We start from the raw sequence: 23,588 nt of genomic DNA, 5'->3' as shown, positions 1-23,588 counted from the left end.
AAGGTCTTTCACATACCAAGTCTGTGATCAATCCTTTGAGATATCTCACCAGTTTATATGTATAGATATGACACATATATTATATATGTTATATGTTTGTGGTGCTTGTGGAGCTGCAGGGCATTAACAATTCAATTCACAACTTCTCACATTCTGTCTATGTACTCTAGTGCTTGAACCATCTCTCTAGTCTCTATTTGTCGATCTTTAAAGCCATATGTTGGTGCTGAGTTTTGAATTTCTAAACATTGTGTTATTATCTCCATGCAGTGTCCATGGATAACCATAATGGACTGGCAGTCAACCTCTGAGCTGCTGATTTGTCCATGAGAGTCCATGGAAGTCTATACAAGGAAATTGTTAAAATAACATTTCAAAGGCCTTTCAGACTAGAACCCCCTTAATTGAGACACTAACCCAGGTAAAAGGGGATGAAGCCCCCAAATATCCCTCTAGGAAAAAAAAATTGGGGGTGTGGCTCAATAAACAGTGCTCAGGGCTTATTTCTGGTTCTGAGCTTAAGGACCACTCCTGGGTTTGGGGTCCAAATGTGGTGCTAGGGATTAAACCTAGGCCAGCCACATGCAAGATAAGTGTCCTACCGACTTTACTATCTCTCCAGTCCCAGAAAATAAATGTTTTAAGTAAAATCTTTTCATTTTGGGCCAAGGAAAGTCCAAATGCTGGAGGATAGACCTGCCCTACTCAAGGTCCTGAGTCCAACCCTGGAAGCATGTGACTCCCCTGAGCACTATTAGGTAAAGCTCTAGAAGCCACACACACACACACACACACACACACACACACACACACACACACCTCATCTATGTGACTAAAACAGGTCAAAGAGAGAAAGCTAAACATAGCAAGCAAAGAGCAACAATTACTGGTGACTCACCTAGCAGGACACAGCTCTCCAAGTCTCTGTGGACCAGGCTTAGCGGTTCCCTTGGAAGCAACCAAGCAACAGATTGAAGTAGCAGCCGAGTGGCCTGCAAAATGAATCACAAATACAAAACACAGTTTACAACAGAGGAAAAGGATCTGACATTTGTCATTGAAATTCAGAAATTTAAAAAAGCCGAAATACAGGATGATCTCACCTTATTTTGGTATGCAAAATAACTAGACAAGGAGATGGAATATATATATTGGTTTTTGGGTCACACCCAGCATCGCTCAGGGGTCACTCCTGGATCTACACTTAGAAATTGTTCCTGGCAGGCTTGGGGGACCATATGAGATGCCGGGATTCGAACCACCGTCCTTCTGCATGGAAGGCAAACGCCTTACCTCCATGCTAGCTCTCCAGTCCCGAGGAGATGTAATAGTAAAGAGAGGATGCCTAGATGACCCTTGATCCAGAGGTTAAGGAAGAGGATAGTGAAGGAAAGGAATCAAGTCAGGAAGAAGATGAGAAAGGGAAGTAATGGAGGCACAGGGGTCAGGGAATGGTTAACTATTAATCTCAAAAATGAAAATTTTGGTTTTTTTTTTATTTGTTTTGGGGGCCACATCTGATGATGCTCAGGGATTACTCCTGATTTTGCTCTCAGAAATTGCTCCTGGCAGGCTCAGGTGACCATATTGGATGCTGGGAATCAAATCCAGGTCCACCCTGGGTCAGCCGCATGCAAGGCAAATGCTCTGCCGCTGTGTTATCACTCTGGCCCCCAACCACTAACTTTGTAATGTGCCTGACAAGGTGACAGGCAGGTGTTGGTGGGAATGATGGAGTATGGGAATAACTGGTGACTGGAGTTGATACTTGTTATGGGGATTGGTGTTGAAGTAATATGCCCCAAACTCAACTATCAATAACTTTGTAAATAATGATTCTTAAACTAAATTAAAAAATTTAATAACCCAAAAACAAAACAAAAATATTTAATAACCAAAAGTAAATATATATATATATATATATATATATATATATATATATATATATATATATATATATATATATATATATAAAAGGAAGGAAACCTATTTGATTTGAGGGAGAACTGGATTTTACAAGTCAGAGGCCTAAAAATAAATGAAGTTCCTTTTGATTCTCCCAGGTACGAACAAAACATGCATGGTTTTCAAGTGATTGTGATACAAACGCTTGATATCTAGGCAGAGTTTCTTTAGGGCCGCTCAGGGTAGTCCATAGCCCACAAATTCCTCTTGGGGTTCCAGAGATCCCTCTTCTTTCTTGAGGGTGACAATGCCTGGATAAGACGCCAGGGGGCAGAGGAGGCAGCCTGATGAGCACAGCCAAAGGCCTAACGAAGCCAAGACAGGAAGGAGGCTCAGCCATGCAGATCCAGGATGGCCTCTTGGCTCCCAGGCCCCGTGAATCAGAGGGTAGTATGAGCTAGAATAACCCCATGATAACACAACATACAACCTACTACAGCTGTGAAGAGTTTAAAATTTTATATTTTGTTTTGCCTTTTTTTGTGTGTGTGGTTTTTGGGTCACACCCGGCAATGCTCAGGGGAAACTCCTGGCTCCATGCTCAGAAATTGCTCCTGGCAGGCACGGGGGACCATATGGGACGCCGGATTTGAACTGATGACCTTATGCATGAAAGGCAAACACCTTACCTCCATGCTATCTCTCTGGCCCCAAAATGTTATTATTATTTTTTTTTTTTGTGGTTTTTGGGTCACACCCGGCAGTGCTCAGGGGTTTTTCCTGGCTCTGTGCTCAGAAACTGCTCCTGGCAGGCACGGGGGACCATATGGGACGCCAGGATTCGAACCGATGACCTTCTGCATGAAAGGTAAACGCCTTACCTCCATGCCACCTCTCTGGTCCCCCAAAATGTTATATTTTAAATGTGATTTTGAAATAGTATATATAAAGCACCTTCCATTCTCACTCCCTCTTTAAATAGCACACTGAAATGGAAACAATGCTTTATGGTGGTTTTCTACTATGTTGAGACTTACATTTAAGAAGTCGACCCTTGCTATAAATATACTTTTTATATTTGATCTTTCTATTGTTTATGTGAAAACTGCTGGGCCATGGGAAGAATTGATTTCATGCTCTCCCTAGTAGTAGGGCACCAGGACTTAAAAAGCAGCCTGGGGAACTGGCATTCTTTAATGTTTACCCAAACTATAATCATTCAAAATATTAGAGCATGCAGTGAAGCACAAATATAATGGATAACATAAAGTACAGATAGATTGTTCTTAAAATTTTGCTCTACTTTATATATTAAACTACCAGACATTGATTTTTTTTAAATAATTAGTGATGGCATTTTGCACTGTAAATGAGCACAGGCTTTGGAATGAGATAGCCTTGGGGTTGTATTTGGGTTCAGCCAATGATTAAACATAGGTCAGATTCTATGTGTAGCTCTGTATTGGAAGCCTATTAAGTACTGTCAGTAAGTTAACTTTGTACCAGCCATTTATTTTCAATCAGCATTTAATCCCTTGTCTCTTATTAGCAATCACAGACAAAATGAGTTCAGACCACATAATGATAAATATTGATTATTATTATTATTATTATTATTATTATTATTATTATTATTATTATTTGGTTTTTGGGCCACACCCCGGCGGTGCTCAGGGGTTCCTCCTGGCTGTCTGCTCAGAAATAGCTCCTGGCAGGCACGGGGGACCATATGGGACACCGGGATTCGAACCAACCACCTTTGGTCCTGGATCGGCTGCTTGCAAGGCAAACGCTGCTGTGCTATCTCTCCGGGCCCTAAATATTGATCTTTAATAAAGGAGTCTGGGTCCCTAGCAATAATACAGTGGGTAGGGTACTTGCCTTGCATGTGACTGAACCAGGTTCCATTCCCAGCATCCCATATGTTCCTTCAAACACCACCTGGAATGATCCCTGAGCACAGAGCCAGGAGTTAAATCCTGAGCATAGCTGAGTGTGACCCAAAAATAAAACAAAAAATAATTTGCTGGGGCTGGAAAGATAGCACAGCAGTAGGGTGTTTGCCTTGCATGTGGCCAACCCAGGATGGACCTGGGTTTGATTTCTGGCATCTCATATGGTCCCCTGAGCTTGCTAGGAGTGATCGCTGAGCGCAGACCCAGGAGTAACCCCTGAGCGCCACCAGGTGGCCAAAACAAAACAAAACAAAAGAATTTTCTTTATCCTTCTTTTGGAGATTCTTGAGAAGGAGCAATAACAAATTCATAAATTTGTTATGGTTCCATTGCCAATGAAATAATGGAAATGATACTTCAAGGGATCTTGTAATTTGTCCTAAACAAGCTAAAATAACAAAATATGAAAGTAGCTATATTGAAATAAAATTGCAACAAAAGGTATGTAACTTTAAAATTGAGGGACCTTAGAGATAGTACATGGGTTAATATGGCAGTCACCTTGCCTATAACTGACTTCTGTTCAATCCCTGACAGTGCATATTCCTGTCATATGTATAACCCTGAGCACCTCCAGGAATGAGCACAGAGCTAGGAGTAAGCCCTAAACACTGCTGGGTGTGGACCAAAACCCCAGAAGAATTAAGGACCAGGGGCCAGAGTGATAGCACAGCAGTAAGGTAAGATGTTTGCCTTGCTCGCTGCCACCCTGGACAGACCCAGGTTCAAACCCCGACATCCCGTAAAGTCCCCTGAGCCTGCCAGGAGCAAATTCTGAGTACAGAGCCAGGAGTAACCCCTGAGTGCTGCTACGTGTGTCCCATAAACCAAAATAAATACATAAAATAAAATATTAAAAAAATTAAAGTCCAGAGAGATAATCCAGCAGGTAAGGTATCATGTGACTGACCCAACTTTGATACCTGGCACTGCATATGGTTTCTCAGCACTATAAAGAGTGATCCCTGAGCACAGAGTAAGCCTAATTGCTTACTTTGGAACCAGGTGTGGTTCCAAATAAAAAAGATTTAAAATAGGGGTTAAGAATATAATCCATGCATAGCTGAGATTCTAAGTCTGATCTCCAGGTTGGAGAGACTCCAAATAGTTACTGGACCCAGACTCCAAATAGTATGACCCACATCACTAGGCTGAGCAGTTTCAGAAAGGCTTCTGGAACCCCCAATTAAACTGAATTTGGTCCCTTATAAAAATAATAAAAGGGGTCTCATAGATACTACAGGGTTTGGGGCATTTGCCTCGCATGTGACCAATACCTATTCCATCCCTATGGTTTCCTGAGCACTGCTGGGTATGGCCAAAAGCGAATAGACAAAAAACAATTTAAGACAAAAAACATTTAAGTGAAAGTAGGCAGTATGTTGCAATCTCTGTTCTGAAATATCCCTCCCCTGCCCTGGTTCAGTGATCATGGCTTCACCCCCAGGAACTCCCCCCATTCACCCACCATTCACCACACACCAGCCAGCAAGCAGCAAAGCAGAGTGGATTATGACACAGTGCGTGGGCTAAATCCATCTGTATAGACCTGCAGGTATGACTGTACATGTTTCTATGATGCAGATATAAAAAATTCTATGGGGCCTAAGAGGTGGTGCAGTGGTAGGGCATTTGCCTTGCACTCGGCTGACCTAGGATGGACCAAAGTTCGATCTCCCGGCATCCCATATGGTCCCCCAAGCCAGGAGCAATTTCTGAGTGCATAGCCAGGAATAACCCCTGAGTGTCACTGGGTGTAGCCCAAAAAACAAAAACAAAAAACAAAAAAAAAATCTTAACAGAATACACCAGGCAATATGAAGAATGCCTCTCTTACATTTTTACATGTTGGAAACTATTAAATTTGAAAAATGTCATAATTAATTATTGGGAGTAATTTCTGAGAGCAGAGTCAGGAGTGACCCTTGAGCTCTGCCGGCTATGGTTCAGAAAACAAAATAAATACATAAATACATGTATGTGGGTGGGGAGTTGGGCCCTACCCAGAATGCCTCAGGGTTACTCTCAGCTCCTTGCTGGGGACAATTCCTAGAGGTGCTCAGCAGGGAACCATGTGGTACTGAACATTCAAGAGGGTTGACTGCATACAAGGCAAGTACGTAAGCCCTGGTGTATCTCTCTACTCAGGAGACCATACGTGGTGAAAAGAATCAAAACAGGTTTGACCATGTGCATTACAAGTAACTTAATCCCTGTACTAGCTCTCCAGCCCGAAAACTATTTTTTCTAGGGGTATTTTTTCTGAGATAGGGAAAACTACTCTCCACAATGCTGAACCCAGAGGTGTGGGCCTGACTATTTGTGTTCACCCAGTATTCTGAAACCATCAGGACCACACCCAGCAGTAAACCAGGCCATGAGGTACCAGAGATTAAATTCAGAGCCTTGTACATAACATAGGTCAGTGTCCCCCCATTTGAGAGATCTCCCCAAACTGAAAAGCCACTTTTGTTGTTTTGCTTCATTTTTCTCTTTTTATTTCATTATTCTAAAAACTAATTTAAATTAAAAAATAAAAGAAGAAAGCTTTCAAAGGCATTCTACTACAAACAGGATAAAGTCCAAACTGCCACTTCAGGTCCTCCACCCATGAAATTAGATTAGTTTCCAGTTTTATCTTGTGTGTCTGGCACAGGCCTCAATCAAGAACACCCAGAACACAGTTTCCCAGGCCACCTTCCCAGCCCCTTGTTCCTGCTCTCAGGCCCAAAAACCTTCCTCAAGTTTCCGAGAATCTACACCTGGGGGGATCCTTATTTAGGAGACCTCTCCCATAATTTGAGAGCTTCCCTACATTACTTTTCATTACCTGAGATATAGATATAATCTTTGGGGAGGGGGATTGTGTGTGAAAAATCTGCCCCTCAGGAAGTTTATGGACATTGACTTCAATTGGATATAAAACATAATCAAATGTGTGTTTTCCTCTTTCAGGATAGACTACGATTGCTGCTGCACACAGGCTCCATGCCTGTGCCCCAGTAAGGTTCATAGATATGTTCACTGAAATGAGTTTCAGAAACCACATAGAGGCTGTGCTCTACTCCTTCCACCCTCTCATAGATGCCACAGACTTTGACCAGGTGGGATCTGAATTGCTTTAAAAAGGGTAGCATCAGGGCCCCGATCGATAGTACAATGGCAGGGTGTTTGCCTTGCACACAGCTGACCTGGGACGAACCAGGGTTCAATTTCCGGCATCCCATATGGTCCCCTGAACCTGCCAGGAGTGATTTCTGAGTGTAAAGCCAGGAGTAACTCCTGAGCACCGCTGAGAGAGGCAAAAAAAAAAAAAAAAAAAAAAAAAAAAAGTAGCATTTAGGGTCTGGAGAGATAGTGGATAAATAAAGTGCTTGCCTTGCATGCAGCCTACATGTTCGATTTCCAGAATCTCATATGGTCCCCTGAACCCATCAGGAGTGATTCTGTGTGCTAAGCCATGAAAAAGCCCTAGACACCACCAGATGTATCCCAAAGACAAAACAAAAATAAATAAAAAGGGGAATAACAGACAAAATGATAGCTGATTATAATCTCCTTTTATACTCAAAGTACAAAGACCGCTTTCAAGACTGAGATAAGTTGCTGACTAGAAGAGGTTCAGTGGATCCCCAAAAGTTGCCATTAAACAGAAGATGAAGAGCTGATGTGTAGCCCTAAGCTAGAGCAAAGGTTTTTCATGTATGAGGACCTGGATTCAATCCCGACATTCCCTCAAATCCGTATATATATGAATGGAAGATAAGCCTTCAAATCTTGTTTATTTTTTTCTTTATAGAATCTTCCACAGCACTAGGAGTTCATCAGTGTAGGCTTCCTGACAGGAACTTAGACCCACTGTGGTGCTGTTCAGGCTGGTGTTGCTGAGGATCCCAGGGACAGGCCTGGTGGCACTGAGAAGCCATGTGTTACTATAAATTGAACTCAGCCTCATTCATGGAGCACTCTGTCCCTTTAAGCTACTTCACTGTCCCCTGCTCTGCCAAGCTAAAACATCACAATGTTTACACAGTGTTTAAAAAGAGGGCCCCCCAGAGAGATAGCATGGAGGTAGGATATTTGCCTTGCATGCAGAAGGACAGTGGTTCGAATCCCGACATCCCATATGGTCCCCTGAACCTGCTGGGGGCGATTTCTGAGTGTAAAGCCAGGATTAACCCCTGAGTGCTGCCAGGTGTGACCCAAAGACAAAAACAAAACAAAACAAAAATGTGTCCAGGAGCGGCTGGAGAGACAGCACAGTGGTAGAGCATTTGCCTTGCACACAGCTGAGCTAGGGCAGATGGTGGTTCAAATCCCGGCATCCCATATGGTTCCCCATGCCTGCCAGGAGCGATTTCTGAGCACAGAACCAGGAGTAACCCTTGAGCCCTGCCGGGTGTGAACCAAAAAAAAAAAGTGTCCAGGGTCTGGAGCAATAACAGCAGTAGGGCATTTGCCTTGCATGCAGCTGACTGATGCAGAACTGGGTTTGATCTCCAGGTACCCCATATGGTCCCTCAAGCCTGTCAGGAGCTATATCTGAGTGCAGAGCTAGGAGTAACCTCTGAGTACCATCGGGTGTGGTTAACAAAAAAAGAGAGAGAAAAGAGTGTCCAAAGAACTAAGGAGATTGTTTGAAATGCTAGAACATGAGCTTAGCAGATGGCCTGGGTTTGATCTCTAACATCACAAGGTCCCCTAAGAACTGCTAGGTATAGCCATTGGGTATGCCCAGGTATGACTCAAAAATAAAAATAAAGGTGTGCCACTCCCAGCAAACACCTAGGTCAAGTGTATGAACAATATGACCAGCATGTGTGATCTCTGGTAATTGTAACAACAAAGGGAAGTTGGGAATGAAGCCTCTTTAACCTAGTAATTCTGTGGGCATCTATCCTAAGGAATTCATTTAGAAATACAATTTTTTGGGGCTGGAGAGATAGCATGGAGGTTAGGCGTTTGCCTTTCATGCAGAAGGATGGTGGTTCGAATCCCGGCATCCCATATGGTCCCCAGAGCCTGCCAGGAGCGATTTCTGAGCATAGAGCCAGGAGTAACTCCTGAGCGCCGCCGGGTATGACCCAAAAATAAAACAAAAAAATACAATTTTTTTAGAAATAAAAATTTTAATATATAAGCATTAAATGCTAGAAGCAGGACTGGAGAGACAGTACTAGAGGTAAGGCATTTGCTTTGCATGCAGCAAAAATGGCAGCAACCTTGGTTCAATTCCCAGCACTATAAATGGTTCCCTGAGCATCAGCAGGGATCACTCCTGAGTAGGCAGAGCCAGGAAGAGCCCCTGAGAACTACTGGGTATGTCTCTAAAATAATAATAAACAATCTGTCAGTAATAACAGTAAATACTAGAAGCAATAGAGACTGTCAAAAATAAGAAAAAATACAAAGCCATATTTACTTGATGTTATAGTATAAAACTAGCACTTGTGTGTATGGTGCTAGGGGGTTGAACCTAAGGCCTCTCTTGTTTCAGATGCACTTTGCCACTGAGTTTATTCTCGGACACTAAATCACATAATCACATTGGGGCAGAATATTTATGGGTAAGAGTACTCCAAGGATACTTCTGGCTTTGTGTTCAGGGGTCATCTCTTGGTAGTGCTTGAACCAAAGGCAGTACAGGGGATCAAATCAGGGATGATTGCATCTAAGGCAAATTCTTAACTCTTGTGCCATCTCTTCAGCCCCCAAATCACATCTATTTTTATTTATTATTATTTAGTTTGGGGACCACACCAGCAGTGCTAAAGTGTTACTCCTGGCTCTGCATTCAAAAATAACTCCTGGCAGGATTGGGGGCTATATGGGATGCTGGGGACTGAATCCAGTTTGGCTACCTGCAAGGCAAACTCCCTATCTGCTGGGCTATTGCTCCAGCTCCCTGACATCTATTTTTAAACAAAGGCTATATTACAGGGTGAAATGCTCCCACTATTATATAAAGTGAGGGGTGGGGAGGGAGGTTAAATCACATGTATTCTGGAAATATACTAGCCCCAGAAATTGTCACTAGGGAATGGAACCAGGTAAAGGAAGACCTCTTGCATTTTACTAGTTTCTTTGTCAATGCAGTTATAACAGAACATTTAAAAACATACGGGGGGAGTGGGCGGAGAGATAGCACAATGGTAGGGTGTTTGCCTTGCATGCAGCAATCCAGAACAGGTGGTGGTTCGAATCCCGGCATCCCATATGGTCCCCTAAGACTGCCAGGAGTAGTTTTTGAGCATAGAACCAGGAGTAACCCCTGAGCACTGCCGGGTGTGGCCCAAAAACCAAAAAAATAAATAGATAAATATAAAAACCTATTGTGGACCAAGCATCATTCTGATTATTTGTTTTTGTTTTTGATTTTTGCTCTTCTTGGGGTCCATCCAGGATTCATCCTGGGTCTGCTACATGTAAGGCAAATGCCCTACCACTGTGCTATCACTCCAGCACCTGATGTATGTTTATTTTCTCACTCAATTCTCATCCAGAAACTTGACAGGATAAAGTGTTGCTATTAACACTCGTTTTTATGAATAATAATAATAATTATTAATAATAATAAACATGGCATTCAGAGGCCAATCAAGGAGCCCAAAGTAGAGCTACAATCAAAATGAGGGGTTTTGATTCTGAAGTCTTGCTCCCTTATTAATTGTGCTGCCTTTGGTTTTATATTTATAATATAGTGTTTATGGACTAAAAACTGACCCCACCGTTGCTCTAGCAGTTCCCTAAGCTAAAACCCATAACCTTGGATCTCCTCAAGGCTTTGCTCAATTGTGATCTTGGAAATGAACCAAATTTTGACCATAGGTTCCTAAATTGCAGTCTGTCCCATTCTAATTCACCCTGCTTGATTTCTCTCCACAGTGTTTATCTAGCTTTTATTTTTTTGTAACCAGAGGTGGAATCCAGGGCTTCATACATTTGAAGTAATTGCCCTACCATAGTGCCACATTCCCAACTCCACTAATCTTTTTATTTTGTTTTTGTTTTTGTTTTTGGGGCCACACCCTGTGGTGCTCAGGGTTACTCCTGGCTGTCTGCTCAGAAATAGCTCCTGGCAGGCACTGGGGACCATATGGGACACCAGGATTTGAACCAACCACCTTTGGTCCTGGATCGGCTGCTTGCAAGGCAAACACTGCTGTGCTATCTCTCCGGGCCCCAAAAACATATTTAAAAGCTAATCAATGACCACCAAATACTGTTTCTATAAAAAAATGATTTTGGTGCTGTTTGTAAGCATCCACCCACTCCAAGTGAAACATGCTTATTGGAATACAAACTATTTCTTTCTAAATAGTGGCTAATGTAACCTTTCCATACTTGCTACTATAGTTTTCTAAAATACAACTATTCTCATCAGCTTATTATTGTTATAGGACCCATTAAGCTTTGAGATAAAACTAATTTTGGGCCTTTAAATCTTAGCTGTAATAAGCAAATGTTCTGGTTAATAAATGATAGTATTCAATATTTCCCTCATATAAAAACAATAGAAATAATTTATGCCGCTGTGCTATCTCTCTGGGCCCTAACTCCACTAATCTTACTTTTTTTTTTTTTTGTCCACACCCGGTGATGCTCAGGGGTTACTCCTGGCTATGTGCTCAGAAAATCACTCCTGGCTTGAGGAACCATATGGGATGTCAGGGAATAACAGAACTTGGTCTGTCCTAGGTCAGACGTGTATAATCAAATGCCCTACCGCTCCGGCCCCTAATCTTGCATTTTATACAATTTTCAGATTCACCATGTTTCTGTTTTTATTGTTTGTTTTATGGTCACACCCGACTAGACTCAGGGCCTTCTGGAGGCCCTGTGCTCAGGGATGACTCCTAGAGGGGATCTGTAGAACATATTCCTCCAGGGAATGTGTTATGTAGGGATCAAACCCAGGTCATCTGGTGCCAGGCAAGGCTTTCTGCACTGTACTATCTCTCTGGTCCCAGACCATGTCATTTCTGTGCTGTGAGGACATTACATGAGATCCACTAGGTCAGGAACATTTCATTTTAAATGTTTCGTATCATGGATTGGAAAGTCCTCAGTGCAAATTAGGTACTAAGTACTCAACTAATATTTGTGGACTAAAGGAAACTTACTTTTGTTTTGGTTCTTGGTGGAAGTAGCTGAGTGGCGGGCTACTTCCAGCTCTCTGGGCCCATCTATATGCTCTTCCCCAGGCAAAATGGAGACCATAAAATGTTGAGAATTGAACCCTACCTTGGACCAACTGCATATTCTCCAAACCTTGCATGATTCCTATTATGCCTCATTTTCAAACAGATACATGTACGTGGGTTGGCAGGAAAATATTTCAAAACATTAATGCTGATTTTGGTCCCTCCTTCTTAGATGATTTCTTAGAATGATCCACATTTCCATGTTAAAAAAATAATGTATTAACGTATTCTGAGAGATTTGCTTCTTTTTTTTTTTTTTTTTTTTTTTTTTTTTTTTTTGGGTTTTGGGTCACACTCGGCAGTGCTCAGGGGTTACTCCTGGCTCCACGCTCAGAAATTGCTCCTGGCAGGCACGGGGGACCATATGGGACGCTGGGATTCGAACCGATGACCTTCTGCATGAAAGGCAAACGCCTTACCTCCATGCTATCTCTCTGGCCCCGAGATTTGCTTCTTAAAACGTCTTTTCTTAGCCCTAGTTAATACATTGCTACGCACACCCCTAATTGCCTTGGCTGCAAATTGCCTGCAGTCTTTTTTCCTCCATGAGAAACTGCAAACCAGCAGTTGGAGTGGTGTGGGTGGCCCTTTACATAAATGACCGCTTTAAAATAATCGCCTGGGATTTTTGGTGGCGGTTCAATATTTCTTATGGGAATTAAAAAAAAAAAAATCCTCTCCTCTGCAGCCGATCGCGACCGACCGCGGCATTCCTGGGGGAACACACCCACCTAGCAACGGGGGAGCCAAGCTGGAGCGTGGCACAGCGCCTTTAATTCCCGAGCTAGGGGGGCGCGGTGGAATGAATTTCCGCTTCCCCACCCCCTCCTCGGCGCTGGTGGCATCTGTCACCTGTAAGGCGAGCACCGCGTGCGGGGGATGGAGCCCGGCGCCCATTGGGTAGGAGAGAACGACAGCAACCTACCCCGGAGCCCGGGGGCCCGGCGGTGGCCGCGCGCCGCGGTGCCCCGGCGCTTTGCTGGCGGCGACAGAGCCCTGGGCAGCGCGGCGTGACCGAGGTCCAGCGTAAAGGGCCGCGCCCGGGTGCGAGCGATCAGGTGAGCCCGGCCCAGGCGGGCGTGCCTCCCGGAACCCGGTGGGGTGAGCCGGGCGCCACCTGGCCCGCAGCCGCGCAAGGGAGGCCCGGAGGGACGCGGACGCACCAACCATGGCGCTGGCCGCCGCCGCTGCCGCTGCGGCCGCCGGGGTGAGCCAGGCGGCGGTGCTGGGCTTCCTGCTGGAGCACGGCGGCCAGGTGCGCTGCTCGGAGCTCAGGAGCCGCTTCAAGCCGCTGCTGGAGGTCGGGGACCCGCGCGGCCGCGCGGCCCGCAAAGATCGTTTCAAGCAATTCGTCAACAACGTGGCCGTGGTGCAGGAGCTCGACGGCATCAAATTCGTGGTGCTGAAGAAGAAGATGCAGCCCTGTTGGGGCCCGGAGCCCCAGCCCCGCAGTGGCCCCAAGGAACCGACCTCACCGTCGAAGATCCATCCTGAGCCTCCCGGAGCAAACGAGGCCCCGGAGGCTCCCACTTGGACCTCGCCGCCGTCTCCAGCTGGGCCCGAAGGTGGCACCTCGCCGACTGACCCTCTGCACGCCCGGGGCACCACTGCCTCCCCGCATGGCCGGCAGACTGCGGAGCCGTCCTCGGGTCTGGCCCAGCAGTCTGGGGGACCCTCCGAGCGCGCCATGCCAGCCTTTGAGCTCGCCCAAGTCTCCCCGGGATGCTCCGCAGACGCGGCCGCACCAGCTAGGGACCAGTCGGCGGCGATCGTGTCCGACGTGAACCCCCAGGTGCCAGAATTTGGAGCGGGGACCACCCCGAAGCCACCCCCCGCGCCTTTGCGCAGCGCCCCGCCGCCTCCAAAGCCGTGCATGCTGCCGGTGCGCTGCGTGGCGGCCCCCGCTGCGCTCCGCGTCCGGGCCGAGGAGCACGGCCTGCGGCGGCAGCTGTCGGAGGAGCCGAGCCCCCGGCCCTCCCCGATGCTGCTTCGAAGGCTGTCGGTGGAGGACTCGGGGCTGGGGCTGGGGCTGGGCGCGGGGCGCTCTCCGCACCTCCGGCGCCCGTCGCGCGCCGGCCCAAGGCTGCTGAGCCCCGACACGGACGACGCGCCCGCCCCGCCGCCGGCCGCCGTGCCGCTGGAGCCGGCCGAGCACGAGTGGCTGGTGCGCGCGGCTGCGGGCCACTGGTGCCACCAGCTGCACGGGCTGCTGCTGCGCGACAGCGGCCTGGCGGCCAAGCGCGACTTCATCTCGGGCTTCACGGCCTTGCACTGGGCGGCCAAGAGCGGCGACCCCGAGATGGCCTTGCAGCTGGTGGAGGTGGCGCGGCGAGGCGGCGCGCGGGTGGACGTGAACGCGCGCTCCCACGGCGGCTACACGCCGCTGCATCTGGCGGCGCAGCACGGCCACGAGGAGGCCGCCGTGCTGCTGGTGAAGCGCCTGGGCGCGCAGGTGCGCGTGCGGGACCACAGCGGCCGCCGCGCCTACCAGTACCTGCCGCCCGGCGCCTCCTACGCGCTGCGCCTCCTGCTCGGGGACCCCGAGCTGCGAAGCCCCGAGGCCGAGGCCACCGGCGGCCCGGGCGGCGGCCTGGCGGCGCGGCGGCCCGTGCAGGTGGCCGCCACCATCCTCAGTTCCACCACCAGCGCGTTCCTCGGGGTGCTCACCGAGGACCCCATGCTCCAGGAGCTGACCCGCGGCTTGAGGAAGTCCAGTTCCTTCAGCAAGTTACTGGCGGCCTCCCCGTTGGCACCAAGGAAGAAGACCAAGGCCCGCGGAGTCCTGCCAGCTTTTGGAGAAATTTCTCGGCGAGCTACTCCCGGGCCTTTCTCGGGGCTGGTGCCCACGCTGCCCCCCACAACCTGACGGGGGCCCTGAGCCTCCCACCTGCAGCCTGCAAGGCGGGCTGCTCCCCAGAGTTGATGGCTGAGAGTGGCTCCGGCGTTTCCAGCTTTGGGGGCCCCTGCGGGACGCTTTTGAGCTATTATCAGTCTCCTGACACAAGATTGAACATCTCAATGTCTCCATGAATATTCCATCTTCGTCTCCCGTGAAGAACGGCGGCGAGAGCAGGCCTGGGCTTTGGGGGCAACCTTGAAATCTAGAGTCAAAGGTGAAAGGGCAGCAGCTGGTCTGGGCCCTGACTCACCCCATGAGTCTGATGAACCCACACACCCCCCAAGTCAGAAGTCGGAGGTGCTGGGTGTTTTTCAGCTTTGAGAAGAGTGGTTTTGTAACTTGGTACTTTTATTCGGTTTTTAAATTGAAATGAGGTAGACAGGTTTCGTAATAATCTTTGAAATGATATTTTTCCATGTTTAGGCAAAGTGCTTGGGCATTTGCAATATTTTGCTATTTTGGAATTCTCTTTCAAATGAAGATCCAAACAAATGTTAATTCTGACCAACAAAATCTTTAAACAGTTATCTACCTCCTTTTAGGCTATCAAGATTCTTGAATCTTGAACACAGACTAGCATCGTGACCATTGTGAATGTAATTTATTTCAGTTTTACTGTGAACGCAAAATACTGAGAAACAAGTGCATCTTGGAAATAAATATGAACTAGTAATGAAGTGACTTTTTGGTAAATACTTTTAATCTGTGGTTGCCTTTGTGGGGAAATATAAACATTTCTTTGCCACTGGCAGGTGGCTGTTTTGATGTCCTGAATAATTAATTTTTTAAAGTCTGATTTAACTGTGAACTGCACTTTTGTACTGTGTTTCTAAACTTGTAGTTTTTCAAATCTGGCAGAACCTTCTAGGCACTAAGTGAATATGCAAAGGGAAAAAATGTCATTGCCTTCCACCAGAAGAAAAAAACCTAACTGGTCAAATAGTGATGATTACTATTGTTGTAAAGGAGCAACAATTTTTTTGTTTGTTTGTTTGTTTTTGGGTCACACCCGGCGGTGCTCAGGGGTTACTCTTGGCTGTCTGCTCAGAAATAGCTCCTGGCGGGCACGGGGGACCATATGGGACACTGGGATTCGAACCAAAGGGGCAACAATTTTACATCAAAATTTGGCACAGGGGCTGGAACAGTAATGCAGTGGGTAGGGTGCTTGCCTTGCATGCAGCCAACCCAATGATCCCCAGCATCCTATATGGTCTAGTGAGCCCTCCAGGGGTAATTACCGAGTGCAGAGAACTCCTGAACATTAGGAAATGTGGTGCAAAATAAAGTTGATACAAACAAAAAGTTGTGATCTTAAAGCATTATCTGAGCCATGCATGTAGCCAACCCAGGTTCAATCCCTGGCATCCCATATGGTCTCCTGACTACTGCCAGGAATAATTCCTGAGTACAGAGAACTCTTAGCATTGCCAGGTGAGGTGTATAAACAAAACAAACAAACAAACAAACAAGGGGCCAAAGAGATAGCATGGAGGTAAGGTGTTTGCCTGTTATGCAGAAGGACAGTGGTTCAAATCCTGGCATCCCATACGGTCCCCTGTGCCTGCCAGGGGCCAGAGAGATAGCACAGGGGCATATGCCTTGCAAGCAGCCGATCCAGGACCTAAGGTGGTTGGTTCGAATCCTGGCGTCCCCATGTGGTCCCCTGTGCCTGCCAGGGGCTATTTCTGAGCAGATAGCCAGGAGTAACCTCTGAGCACCGCTGGGTATGACCCAAAAACCAAAACAAACAAACAAAAACAAACAAATCATCTGATAGCAAACACCTTATTCTGAAATAACAAAAGCAGAATCTCTGTGCTCAGTGAACTTGAAAAGGTGGTTTCACATTTCTGGACCTTGTTTCTGCCATCAAAAAGATTTGTAAGTCAGTGCCTACATTTTCCAGATTCAACAAAGTGGAATAATAATGGTTTCTTTTCTCTTTTAAAGATGTGGAATCTATTTGTTCAACCAACCTTTTTGAAATTTCCTATTGTGAGAATGTTATGCTTTTGCAAATTGTGTCTTGCATGTCATTAGATATATCTCAGTGAACCTATGAAATATTTAAGGTTATATTTTGTGGAATGTTTTGATATAAGCAATTAAACTAATAAAGTCTCTCATTTTATTCTTGCTTGTGTGATGATATGTTTCCCTTAAACAGGCTATAGCTCGGGATTCAAAACCAGCACATGAGGTCTTCTGAGCTTTGCCAGGAGTGATCCCTGAGCACAAAACCAAGAGTAAGCTCTGAGCACCTCTGAGTGTGGCTCCTGGAAAAAAAATTCTAAAGTGCATGTTTCGTGTGCTGAAGTACTGCATGGTTCCCCAAATACCATCAGGAGAAACCCCAAGGAGAAGTTATCCCTACACAATATTGCTAAAACAAAGAAACCACTCTTTAGCAATTGCTACTGTAACCTTACTTTTTATTTTACTTTCTTCATTTTCTTGTCATCCTTATTTTTTTTTTTTTTTTTTTAAAGATGAACTTTTTTTTTTTTTTTTTGGTTTTTGGGTTACACCTGGCAGTGCTCAAGGGTTACTCCTGGCTCTATGCTCAGAAACCGTGCTCCTGGCAGGCTCGGGGGACCATATGGGATGCTGGGATTTGAACCACCGACCTTCTGCATGCAAGGCAAGCGCCTTACCTCTATGTTATCTCTCTGGCCCCTCTTGTCATCCTTTTACATTTTATTTGTGCTGGGGGTTTTTGGGTGGTGGTGGTGGGGCACCTAATAGTGCTCAAAAGCTATCCCTAGGGTCAGGGATCAAATCTGGGCACCCTGCATAAAAATAGTATACTCCAGCCTATTGAGCTATTTCTACCGATCCTTTTGCCTCTTTCAAGGACTATATTAGGGGCTGGAGCAATAATGCAGTGTTAGGTGTTTGCCTTGCACGTGGCTGATCCAGGATGGACCTTGGTTCAATCTCTGGTGTCCCATATGGTCCCCCAAGCCAGGAGCAATTTCTAAGCACATAGGCGGGAGTAACTCCTGAGCATCACTGGGTGTGCCTCCCCCCCCCAAAAAAAAAAGGATTCTGTTATTGGAATAATCTTGATTGCTCTGCAAAATAAAAAATTAACCACAAATCAGACCTGGTAGACAAATACTGTATGTAAATGTAGCCCTTCACATGACCTGCCTGAAATATTAGCAAAGCTGCTTACATTATTTAAGATGCAAATTAAATCTTCTGTCTCTGCAGAAAAATTGTGGGTGGCAAGAATTAATCATAGCAATATGAGTAACTATAGGTCTTGAAGACAATGAAATGTTAGAAATTCTCCATGGTTCTTTATGAGGGCTTTTATGAGAGACAGTACAGGGGTAGGACACTTGCATTGTACATGACTAAACCTGGATTTGATCCCCAGTATCCCATATAGTCACCCAAGCACTGCCAGAAGTGATCCCTAAGGACAGTCAGAGGTAAGCCCTGAGCACAACCCAATGTGACCCTCAAAAAAAAAAAAAAAAATGCTTGACAGGAAAAAGGACTAGAACAGTATGAGCTGCTGCTTTGGGAAAGTCAAAAGTAATATATTAATAGCAATAACTAAGGTTTATTGAACCAATTAGTGGAAGCTTGTCAGAAGACTTTTGTATTTCAGAAGGTGTGCTTACTGATCTTCCAATTATTTTATAGGACTTTAGATGAACAAACCTAAAATCCAAGTGTTAGAGAAATGACAAATCAATGCTAAGTAGAAGGCCCAGATCCCATCCCCAGAACATATAGTCCCCTGAAATGTGCAAGGAGTGATTCCCATCACCACCAGGTATGGCTAGAAAAAAAATATTAAAAAGATGAAACCAGGAGAGATAGTAGAGGGTAGGGCACTTGCCTTACACTTGACAAACCAGCATCCAATATGGTCCCCCAGCCACATAAGGAGTAAGTTATGAGCACAGAATTAGGAATAACCCCTGAGTATCACTGGGTGTGCCCCACAGAAAAAAGGATCACTTTTGTTGGAACTAAGGGACCATACCAGGAAAGTAACGTACCAGTAAGCACCTTACCCACTATACTACTATCATTCCAGCTCCAACTTTTTTTTTAATGGTCAGATTCAAAATAGATTTTATCTGAAAGCATAAAAAGAAGAGAGAAGGAACTTTTTTCTTTATATGAGAGGGGTCTCTGGAACAGGGTGCTCAATAATTGTTTCATTTAACAGAGCGATCATTGTTGACATAGATGTGTAGAACCCTTATCCACTGCTTTTTATTTATTTTGGATTTGGGGGTCATACCTGACTGTTCTCAGGGCTTTCTCCCGGTTCTGTGCTCAAGGATCGGTCCTGGTAGTATTGGGGAGCCTTATGAGATGTGGGGATCAAACACAGGTCATCTACATCCAAGGCAAGGAAGAGATATGTGATGAGATGTATTGACAAAAATGCCAAACATGGCTCTAAATACTTGCTCCAAATGGCTCTAAATATCTTAACCTAGAGGTAAATATTACATAAGGCTTTTATTAGAGAATTTTTTTTTTTGGTTTTTGGGTCACACCTGGCAACGCTCAGGGGTTACTTCTGCTCTACACTCAGAAATCACTCCTGGCAGGCTCAGAGGACCATATGAGATGCTGGGATTCGAACCACTGTCCTGCATGCAAGACAAACGCACTACCTACATGCTATCTCTCCGGCCCTTTATTAGATAATAGAAATTAATTTTCCAGGCCTCAAAGTCAGGAAGCACCCAGGTGGGGGGGCAGCTTTTTACCTTCAGGCATCCCCTGCCATAAATCAAGGTGGTCTCATATTGGTCTTTATGCATTCGATGACTAGGTTATCCAAGCTTTATCTCCTATGGGGCACAGAGTCTGACAGCACACATCTATCCCACAGGCTGAGGGGAGTAAGGAACAAATGCAACAAGTAGGGACGGTACTTTATTCACTGAAATACCAATCTGAACTATTACCAGGGTGTTGAGTTAGTTCCAATAAAACCAACATATAGGGGCCGGAGAGATAGCATGGAGGTGAGGTGTTTGCCTTTCATGCAGGAGGTCATCGGTTCGAATCCCGGCGTCCCATATGGTCCCCTGTGCCTGCCAGGAGCGATTTCTGAGCCTGGAGCCAGGAATAACCCCTGAGCACTGCCGGGTGTGACCCAAAAACCACAAAAAAAAAAAAAAAAAAAAAAAAAAAAACCAACATATAAGCATGCAAAGTCTAATAAAATGGCTCTAAATTGTGGTTTTGCTTGATTCATCACTGCCATTATTTTACCAGTTTGCTATTTCTGCACATAAAAAGCAATTGAGAACCTCTAGTGAGCTTGAATAAAGAACTGTGACACTGAAGACAAAAAAATAAAAGACAGGGCAAGAAAAACACTACAGCAAATAAGGCATTTGTCTTGCTCACAGCTAACTCAGTTTTGATCTCTAGTATCCCATATGGTCCCCCAGCAAGGCCAGGAGTAAGTCCTGTGGTCCCCAAAATAAAATAAATACTGCAAAACAAGACCAATCAAGGGCTGAAGAGACTAGAGTGTTTGCCTTGCATGCAGCCAACTCAGGCTCAATCCTGACACAGAAAATGGTTCCCCGAATCCCAGTAGAAGTAATTCTGAGCTCAGAATCAAGACTCTGAGCACTGTAGAGTGTGGCCTAAGAAAGATCATAAAAGCTGAGTCCAAAGTATCTTTTTTTTGAGGGGGGTCACACCCAGCAGTGCTCAGGGGTTACTCCTGGCTCTATGCTCAGAAATCATTCGTGGCAGGCTCAGGGGACCATATGGGATGCCGGGATTCGAACCAGCAACCTTCTGCAAGAAAGGCAAACGCCTTACCTCCATGCTATCTTTCTGGCCCCCTGAGTCCAGAGTATCTTACAGAGGGTAGGGCACTTGCTTTGCACATGGTCAACTGGGATTTGATCTCTGGCATCCCATATGGTCTCTGAGCTTGCAGGAGTGATTCCTGAGCCAGCACTGGGAGTAACCTTTGTACACTGCCAGGTATGACACCCCCCCCCCCAAATAAAAGCTAAATCCACCTAGGAAACATCTTTTCCATTTTTTGCCTTTTCTTGTTAGAAATGATGGGACCTTTCAAAATGGTTTTATAATACTCTATTGCTCAGCAGATAGCTTTTGCTCTTAAACCTCAGACAGGTCTCACCTTTCCAGAAGTGCCAACACCTTTGGACTTGTACCCAGGAGAGATAAGGAGAGGCAGTCACAGGGTTGTCTGCAGGTTAAAGAGAGGGGGAGGGAAGAGAAAACCAGATGTCTTGTGCAATAAATAAATGAGGCCTTCCTAGTGGGAAGTTGGTGCTGATCCAAACACCATGGCTGACAGGTGAATGTCAGTAATAGCCACCGCACTCCCACCCCAACCAGCCCTTCTCCCCAATTCCCCTTTTGCCCAGTTTTGCTGACACTGACACTTCCTCCCACACCTGAATGACGTGTAAAGAAAGAGTACAGGGTAGGGCCCGAGGTTCCAAGGCGCAAATCAGGACGCTGTGTGCCTGGACACACAGATTGGGGACACGCCACTTCTTCATTCCATTTTCCTTCCACTGTACAGTCAGAAGATAAAAGCACACAAATGAAGCTAGAGTGAAGCCCATGCTACGGCCCAAGTCTGAGGGGAGTGCGTAGGTGATAGGGGAGGGGACAGGGTCTCTTGCAGCATCAGGAAGGAAAGAAATCCCATGGAAACCCATGGAACACTTCCCTTTTGGGGGAGAGTCACACCCAGATGTCCTCAAGGCTTGCTCCTGGCTCTGCCCTTAGGGGATCACTCCTGGCTCTGGGAACCATATGGGATGCTGAGGGTTAAACCCGGGTCAGCCATGTGCAAAGCAAGTGCATTATCAGCTCTGCTCTGGTCAACCTCTGGAACTCTTTTCCACCTAGGAACCAAGACTATTTATTGGTTTTAATCCAATTCCAGCAGTGCTCAGGGCTTACTCCTGGCTCTGTACTCTGGATCACTCCTGGTGGGTTCAGGAAGGACTATATGGGATGCCAGATATCGAACTCTGTAGGCCGCAAGCAATGCAAATGCTCTAAGTGCTGTGCTATCTCTTGGGCCCAAACCAAGCCTTTCTAAGACGAATACTTCAGATGAAATGAGCACCCCTTCTTCCAGATACCTCATTGTCAACGACTTTCCCACTGACCTCAAAGGAGAACCAGTTGTGTTTCTGTTTCTGGACTTTCTTTTGGACCCAATACAGCCCCACCCACCATAGGCTTGCTTGCACCCTGCTCCAGCCGCACTAGGCCTGCATGGGAGAAGGCTGCCATGGTCATCAAAGGCAGAGACACTCATCATAAGGAGAACAGTGCCCCCTTCTGACAGCAATCTGGCGGGTGGCAATCCTCGGGCTCTTGGAATCCTTGAAGGCAGTTGGTATTACCAGTTCCCCGTCTCTTCATTCCTGCCCTCTGAATGAGGGCATAATCTGGGACAGGATGAACTCAGAGGCCAGATGGAAGGGTAGGTAGAGTTTCTCACTTTACAGGCTTTCTGGTAAGGGAAATCACAAAAGACTTTTATTCCCCACAATAAAAACCCAGAACTGAGGGAAAATTCAGTGTAACATGGCAATAGCAGACACGAATATCCATGCTGAAGCCGGGCTGGCAGAGTTTTATGTGAAATACACACTTCCTGGGGCCTAGTGAGATGTTGTATTCCTAAGAATGTCACCAAGTCAGTGGAAGAAATAAGTGGATTTCATCCAAAATGTGTCTGCACGTGAGCTTGTCCAGGACATTGGGGACCCTCCACCCACAGTGTTCAAAGCATAGAAGTAAAGCATAATGTTAGAATGAACAGGGTCGGAGCAGGACCCCATATGTTTCTTATAAAAAGGCACAATGAAAGCATTGTTCTGTGCTCAATAGCACGACTGTTATAACTAATGCTCGTGGTATGAATAAGCCCATTTAAAATTCCCAGCCAGTTTTACTTAGTGACAATGTGCAGCAGAAAGCAAGCCCAGAAGCAGAAGTTTCTCACTTTGGGGTCAGCTGGCTTTAAATCCACAAACACTTGCAGTATACCCAGCTTCCAAAATTACAATGAATATTTGCTGGAACAATGTTCTTCTTCCTGGTGTTTGCAGCTAAAAATAATGGGGCCTATTTTCAAGTGTACAGTTGAGAATATAGCATGCAGTGTACAAAATTGATGGGAGTGCATGTCCTGTGTTTCATAACACCCAGCCCACCCTCAGATTAAACTCTTCAGCAAACCAAGTTTCCTCTCTAGGTCCTCAGCTCCACATAGAAGTTTCCAGGCACCCCCTGATATTTCATCAGCTCCCACTGTACTCCTCAGGTTTGGCTGACTCAGTGGGGTTTCAGAAGTTAAGTTAAATTACTCAGTTCATAATTGGATTGTTTGGGAGTGTGTGTGTGTGTGTGTGTGTGTGTGTGTGTGTGTGTGTGAGAGAGAGAGAGAGAGAGAGAGAGAGAGAGAGAGAGAGAGAGAGAGAGAGAGAGAGAGAGAGATGCCCAACTATACTGTACCTAAGGCTTTTTTTTGGGGGGCGGGTTGGTTTTTGGGTCACACATGGCAGTGCTCAGGGATTACTCCTGGCTCTACACTCAGAAGTCATTCCTGGCAGGGATTCC

General features: G+C 45.9%; 2 protein-coding genes across 2 annotated transcripts; one reads left to right on the top strand and one right to left on the bottom strand.

The window, feature by feature from the left end:
* Positions 1–897: 897 nt before the first annotated feature.
* Positions 898–13,234, bottom strand: LOC126028365 (basic proline-rich protein-like). Its single transcript, XM_049787371.1, has 2 exons — positions 12,990–13,234; positions 898–992 (listed from the first exon to the last, which is right to left on the bottom strand). Exons 1-2 carry the CDS (start codon positions 13,232–13,234, stop codon positions 938–940), a joined length of 300 nt encoding a protein of 99 aa, XP_049643328.1. The 3' UTR covers positions 898–937.
* Positions 13,223–15,011, top strand: SOWAHA (sosondowah ankyrin repeat domain family member A). Its single transcript, XM_049786737.1, has one exon. The coding sequence runs from the start codon at positions 13,233–13,235 to the stop codon at positions 14,928–14,930; it is 1,698 nt and encodes a 565-aa protein (XP_049642694.1). The 5' UTR covers positions 13,223–13,232; the 3' UTR covers positions 14,931–15,011.
* The last annotated feature ends 8,577 nt before the right edge of the window (positions 15,012–23,588 follow it).

The sequence above is a fragment of the Suncus etruscus genome, chromosome 14, assembly GCF_024139225.1.
Source record: "Suncus etruscus isolate mSunEtr1 chromosome 14, mSunEtr1.pri.cur, whole genome shotgun sequence".
NCBI classification, from domain to species: Eukaryota; Metazoa; Chordata; class Mammalia; order Eulipotyphla; family Soricidae; genus Suncus; species Suncus etruscus.
This window is presented reverse-complemented; position numbering and strand designations above follow the sequence as displayed.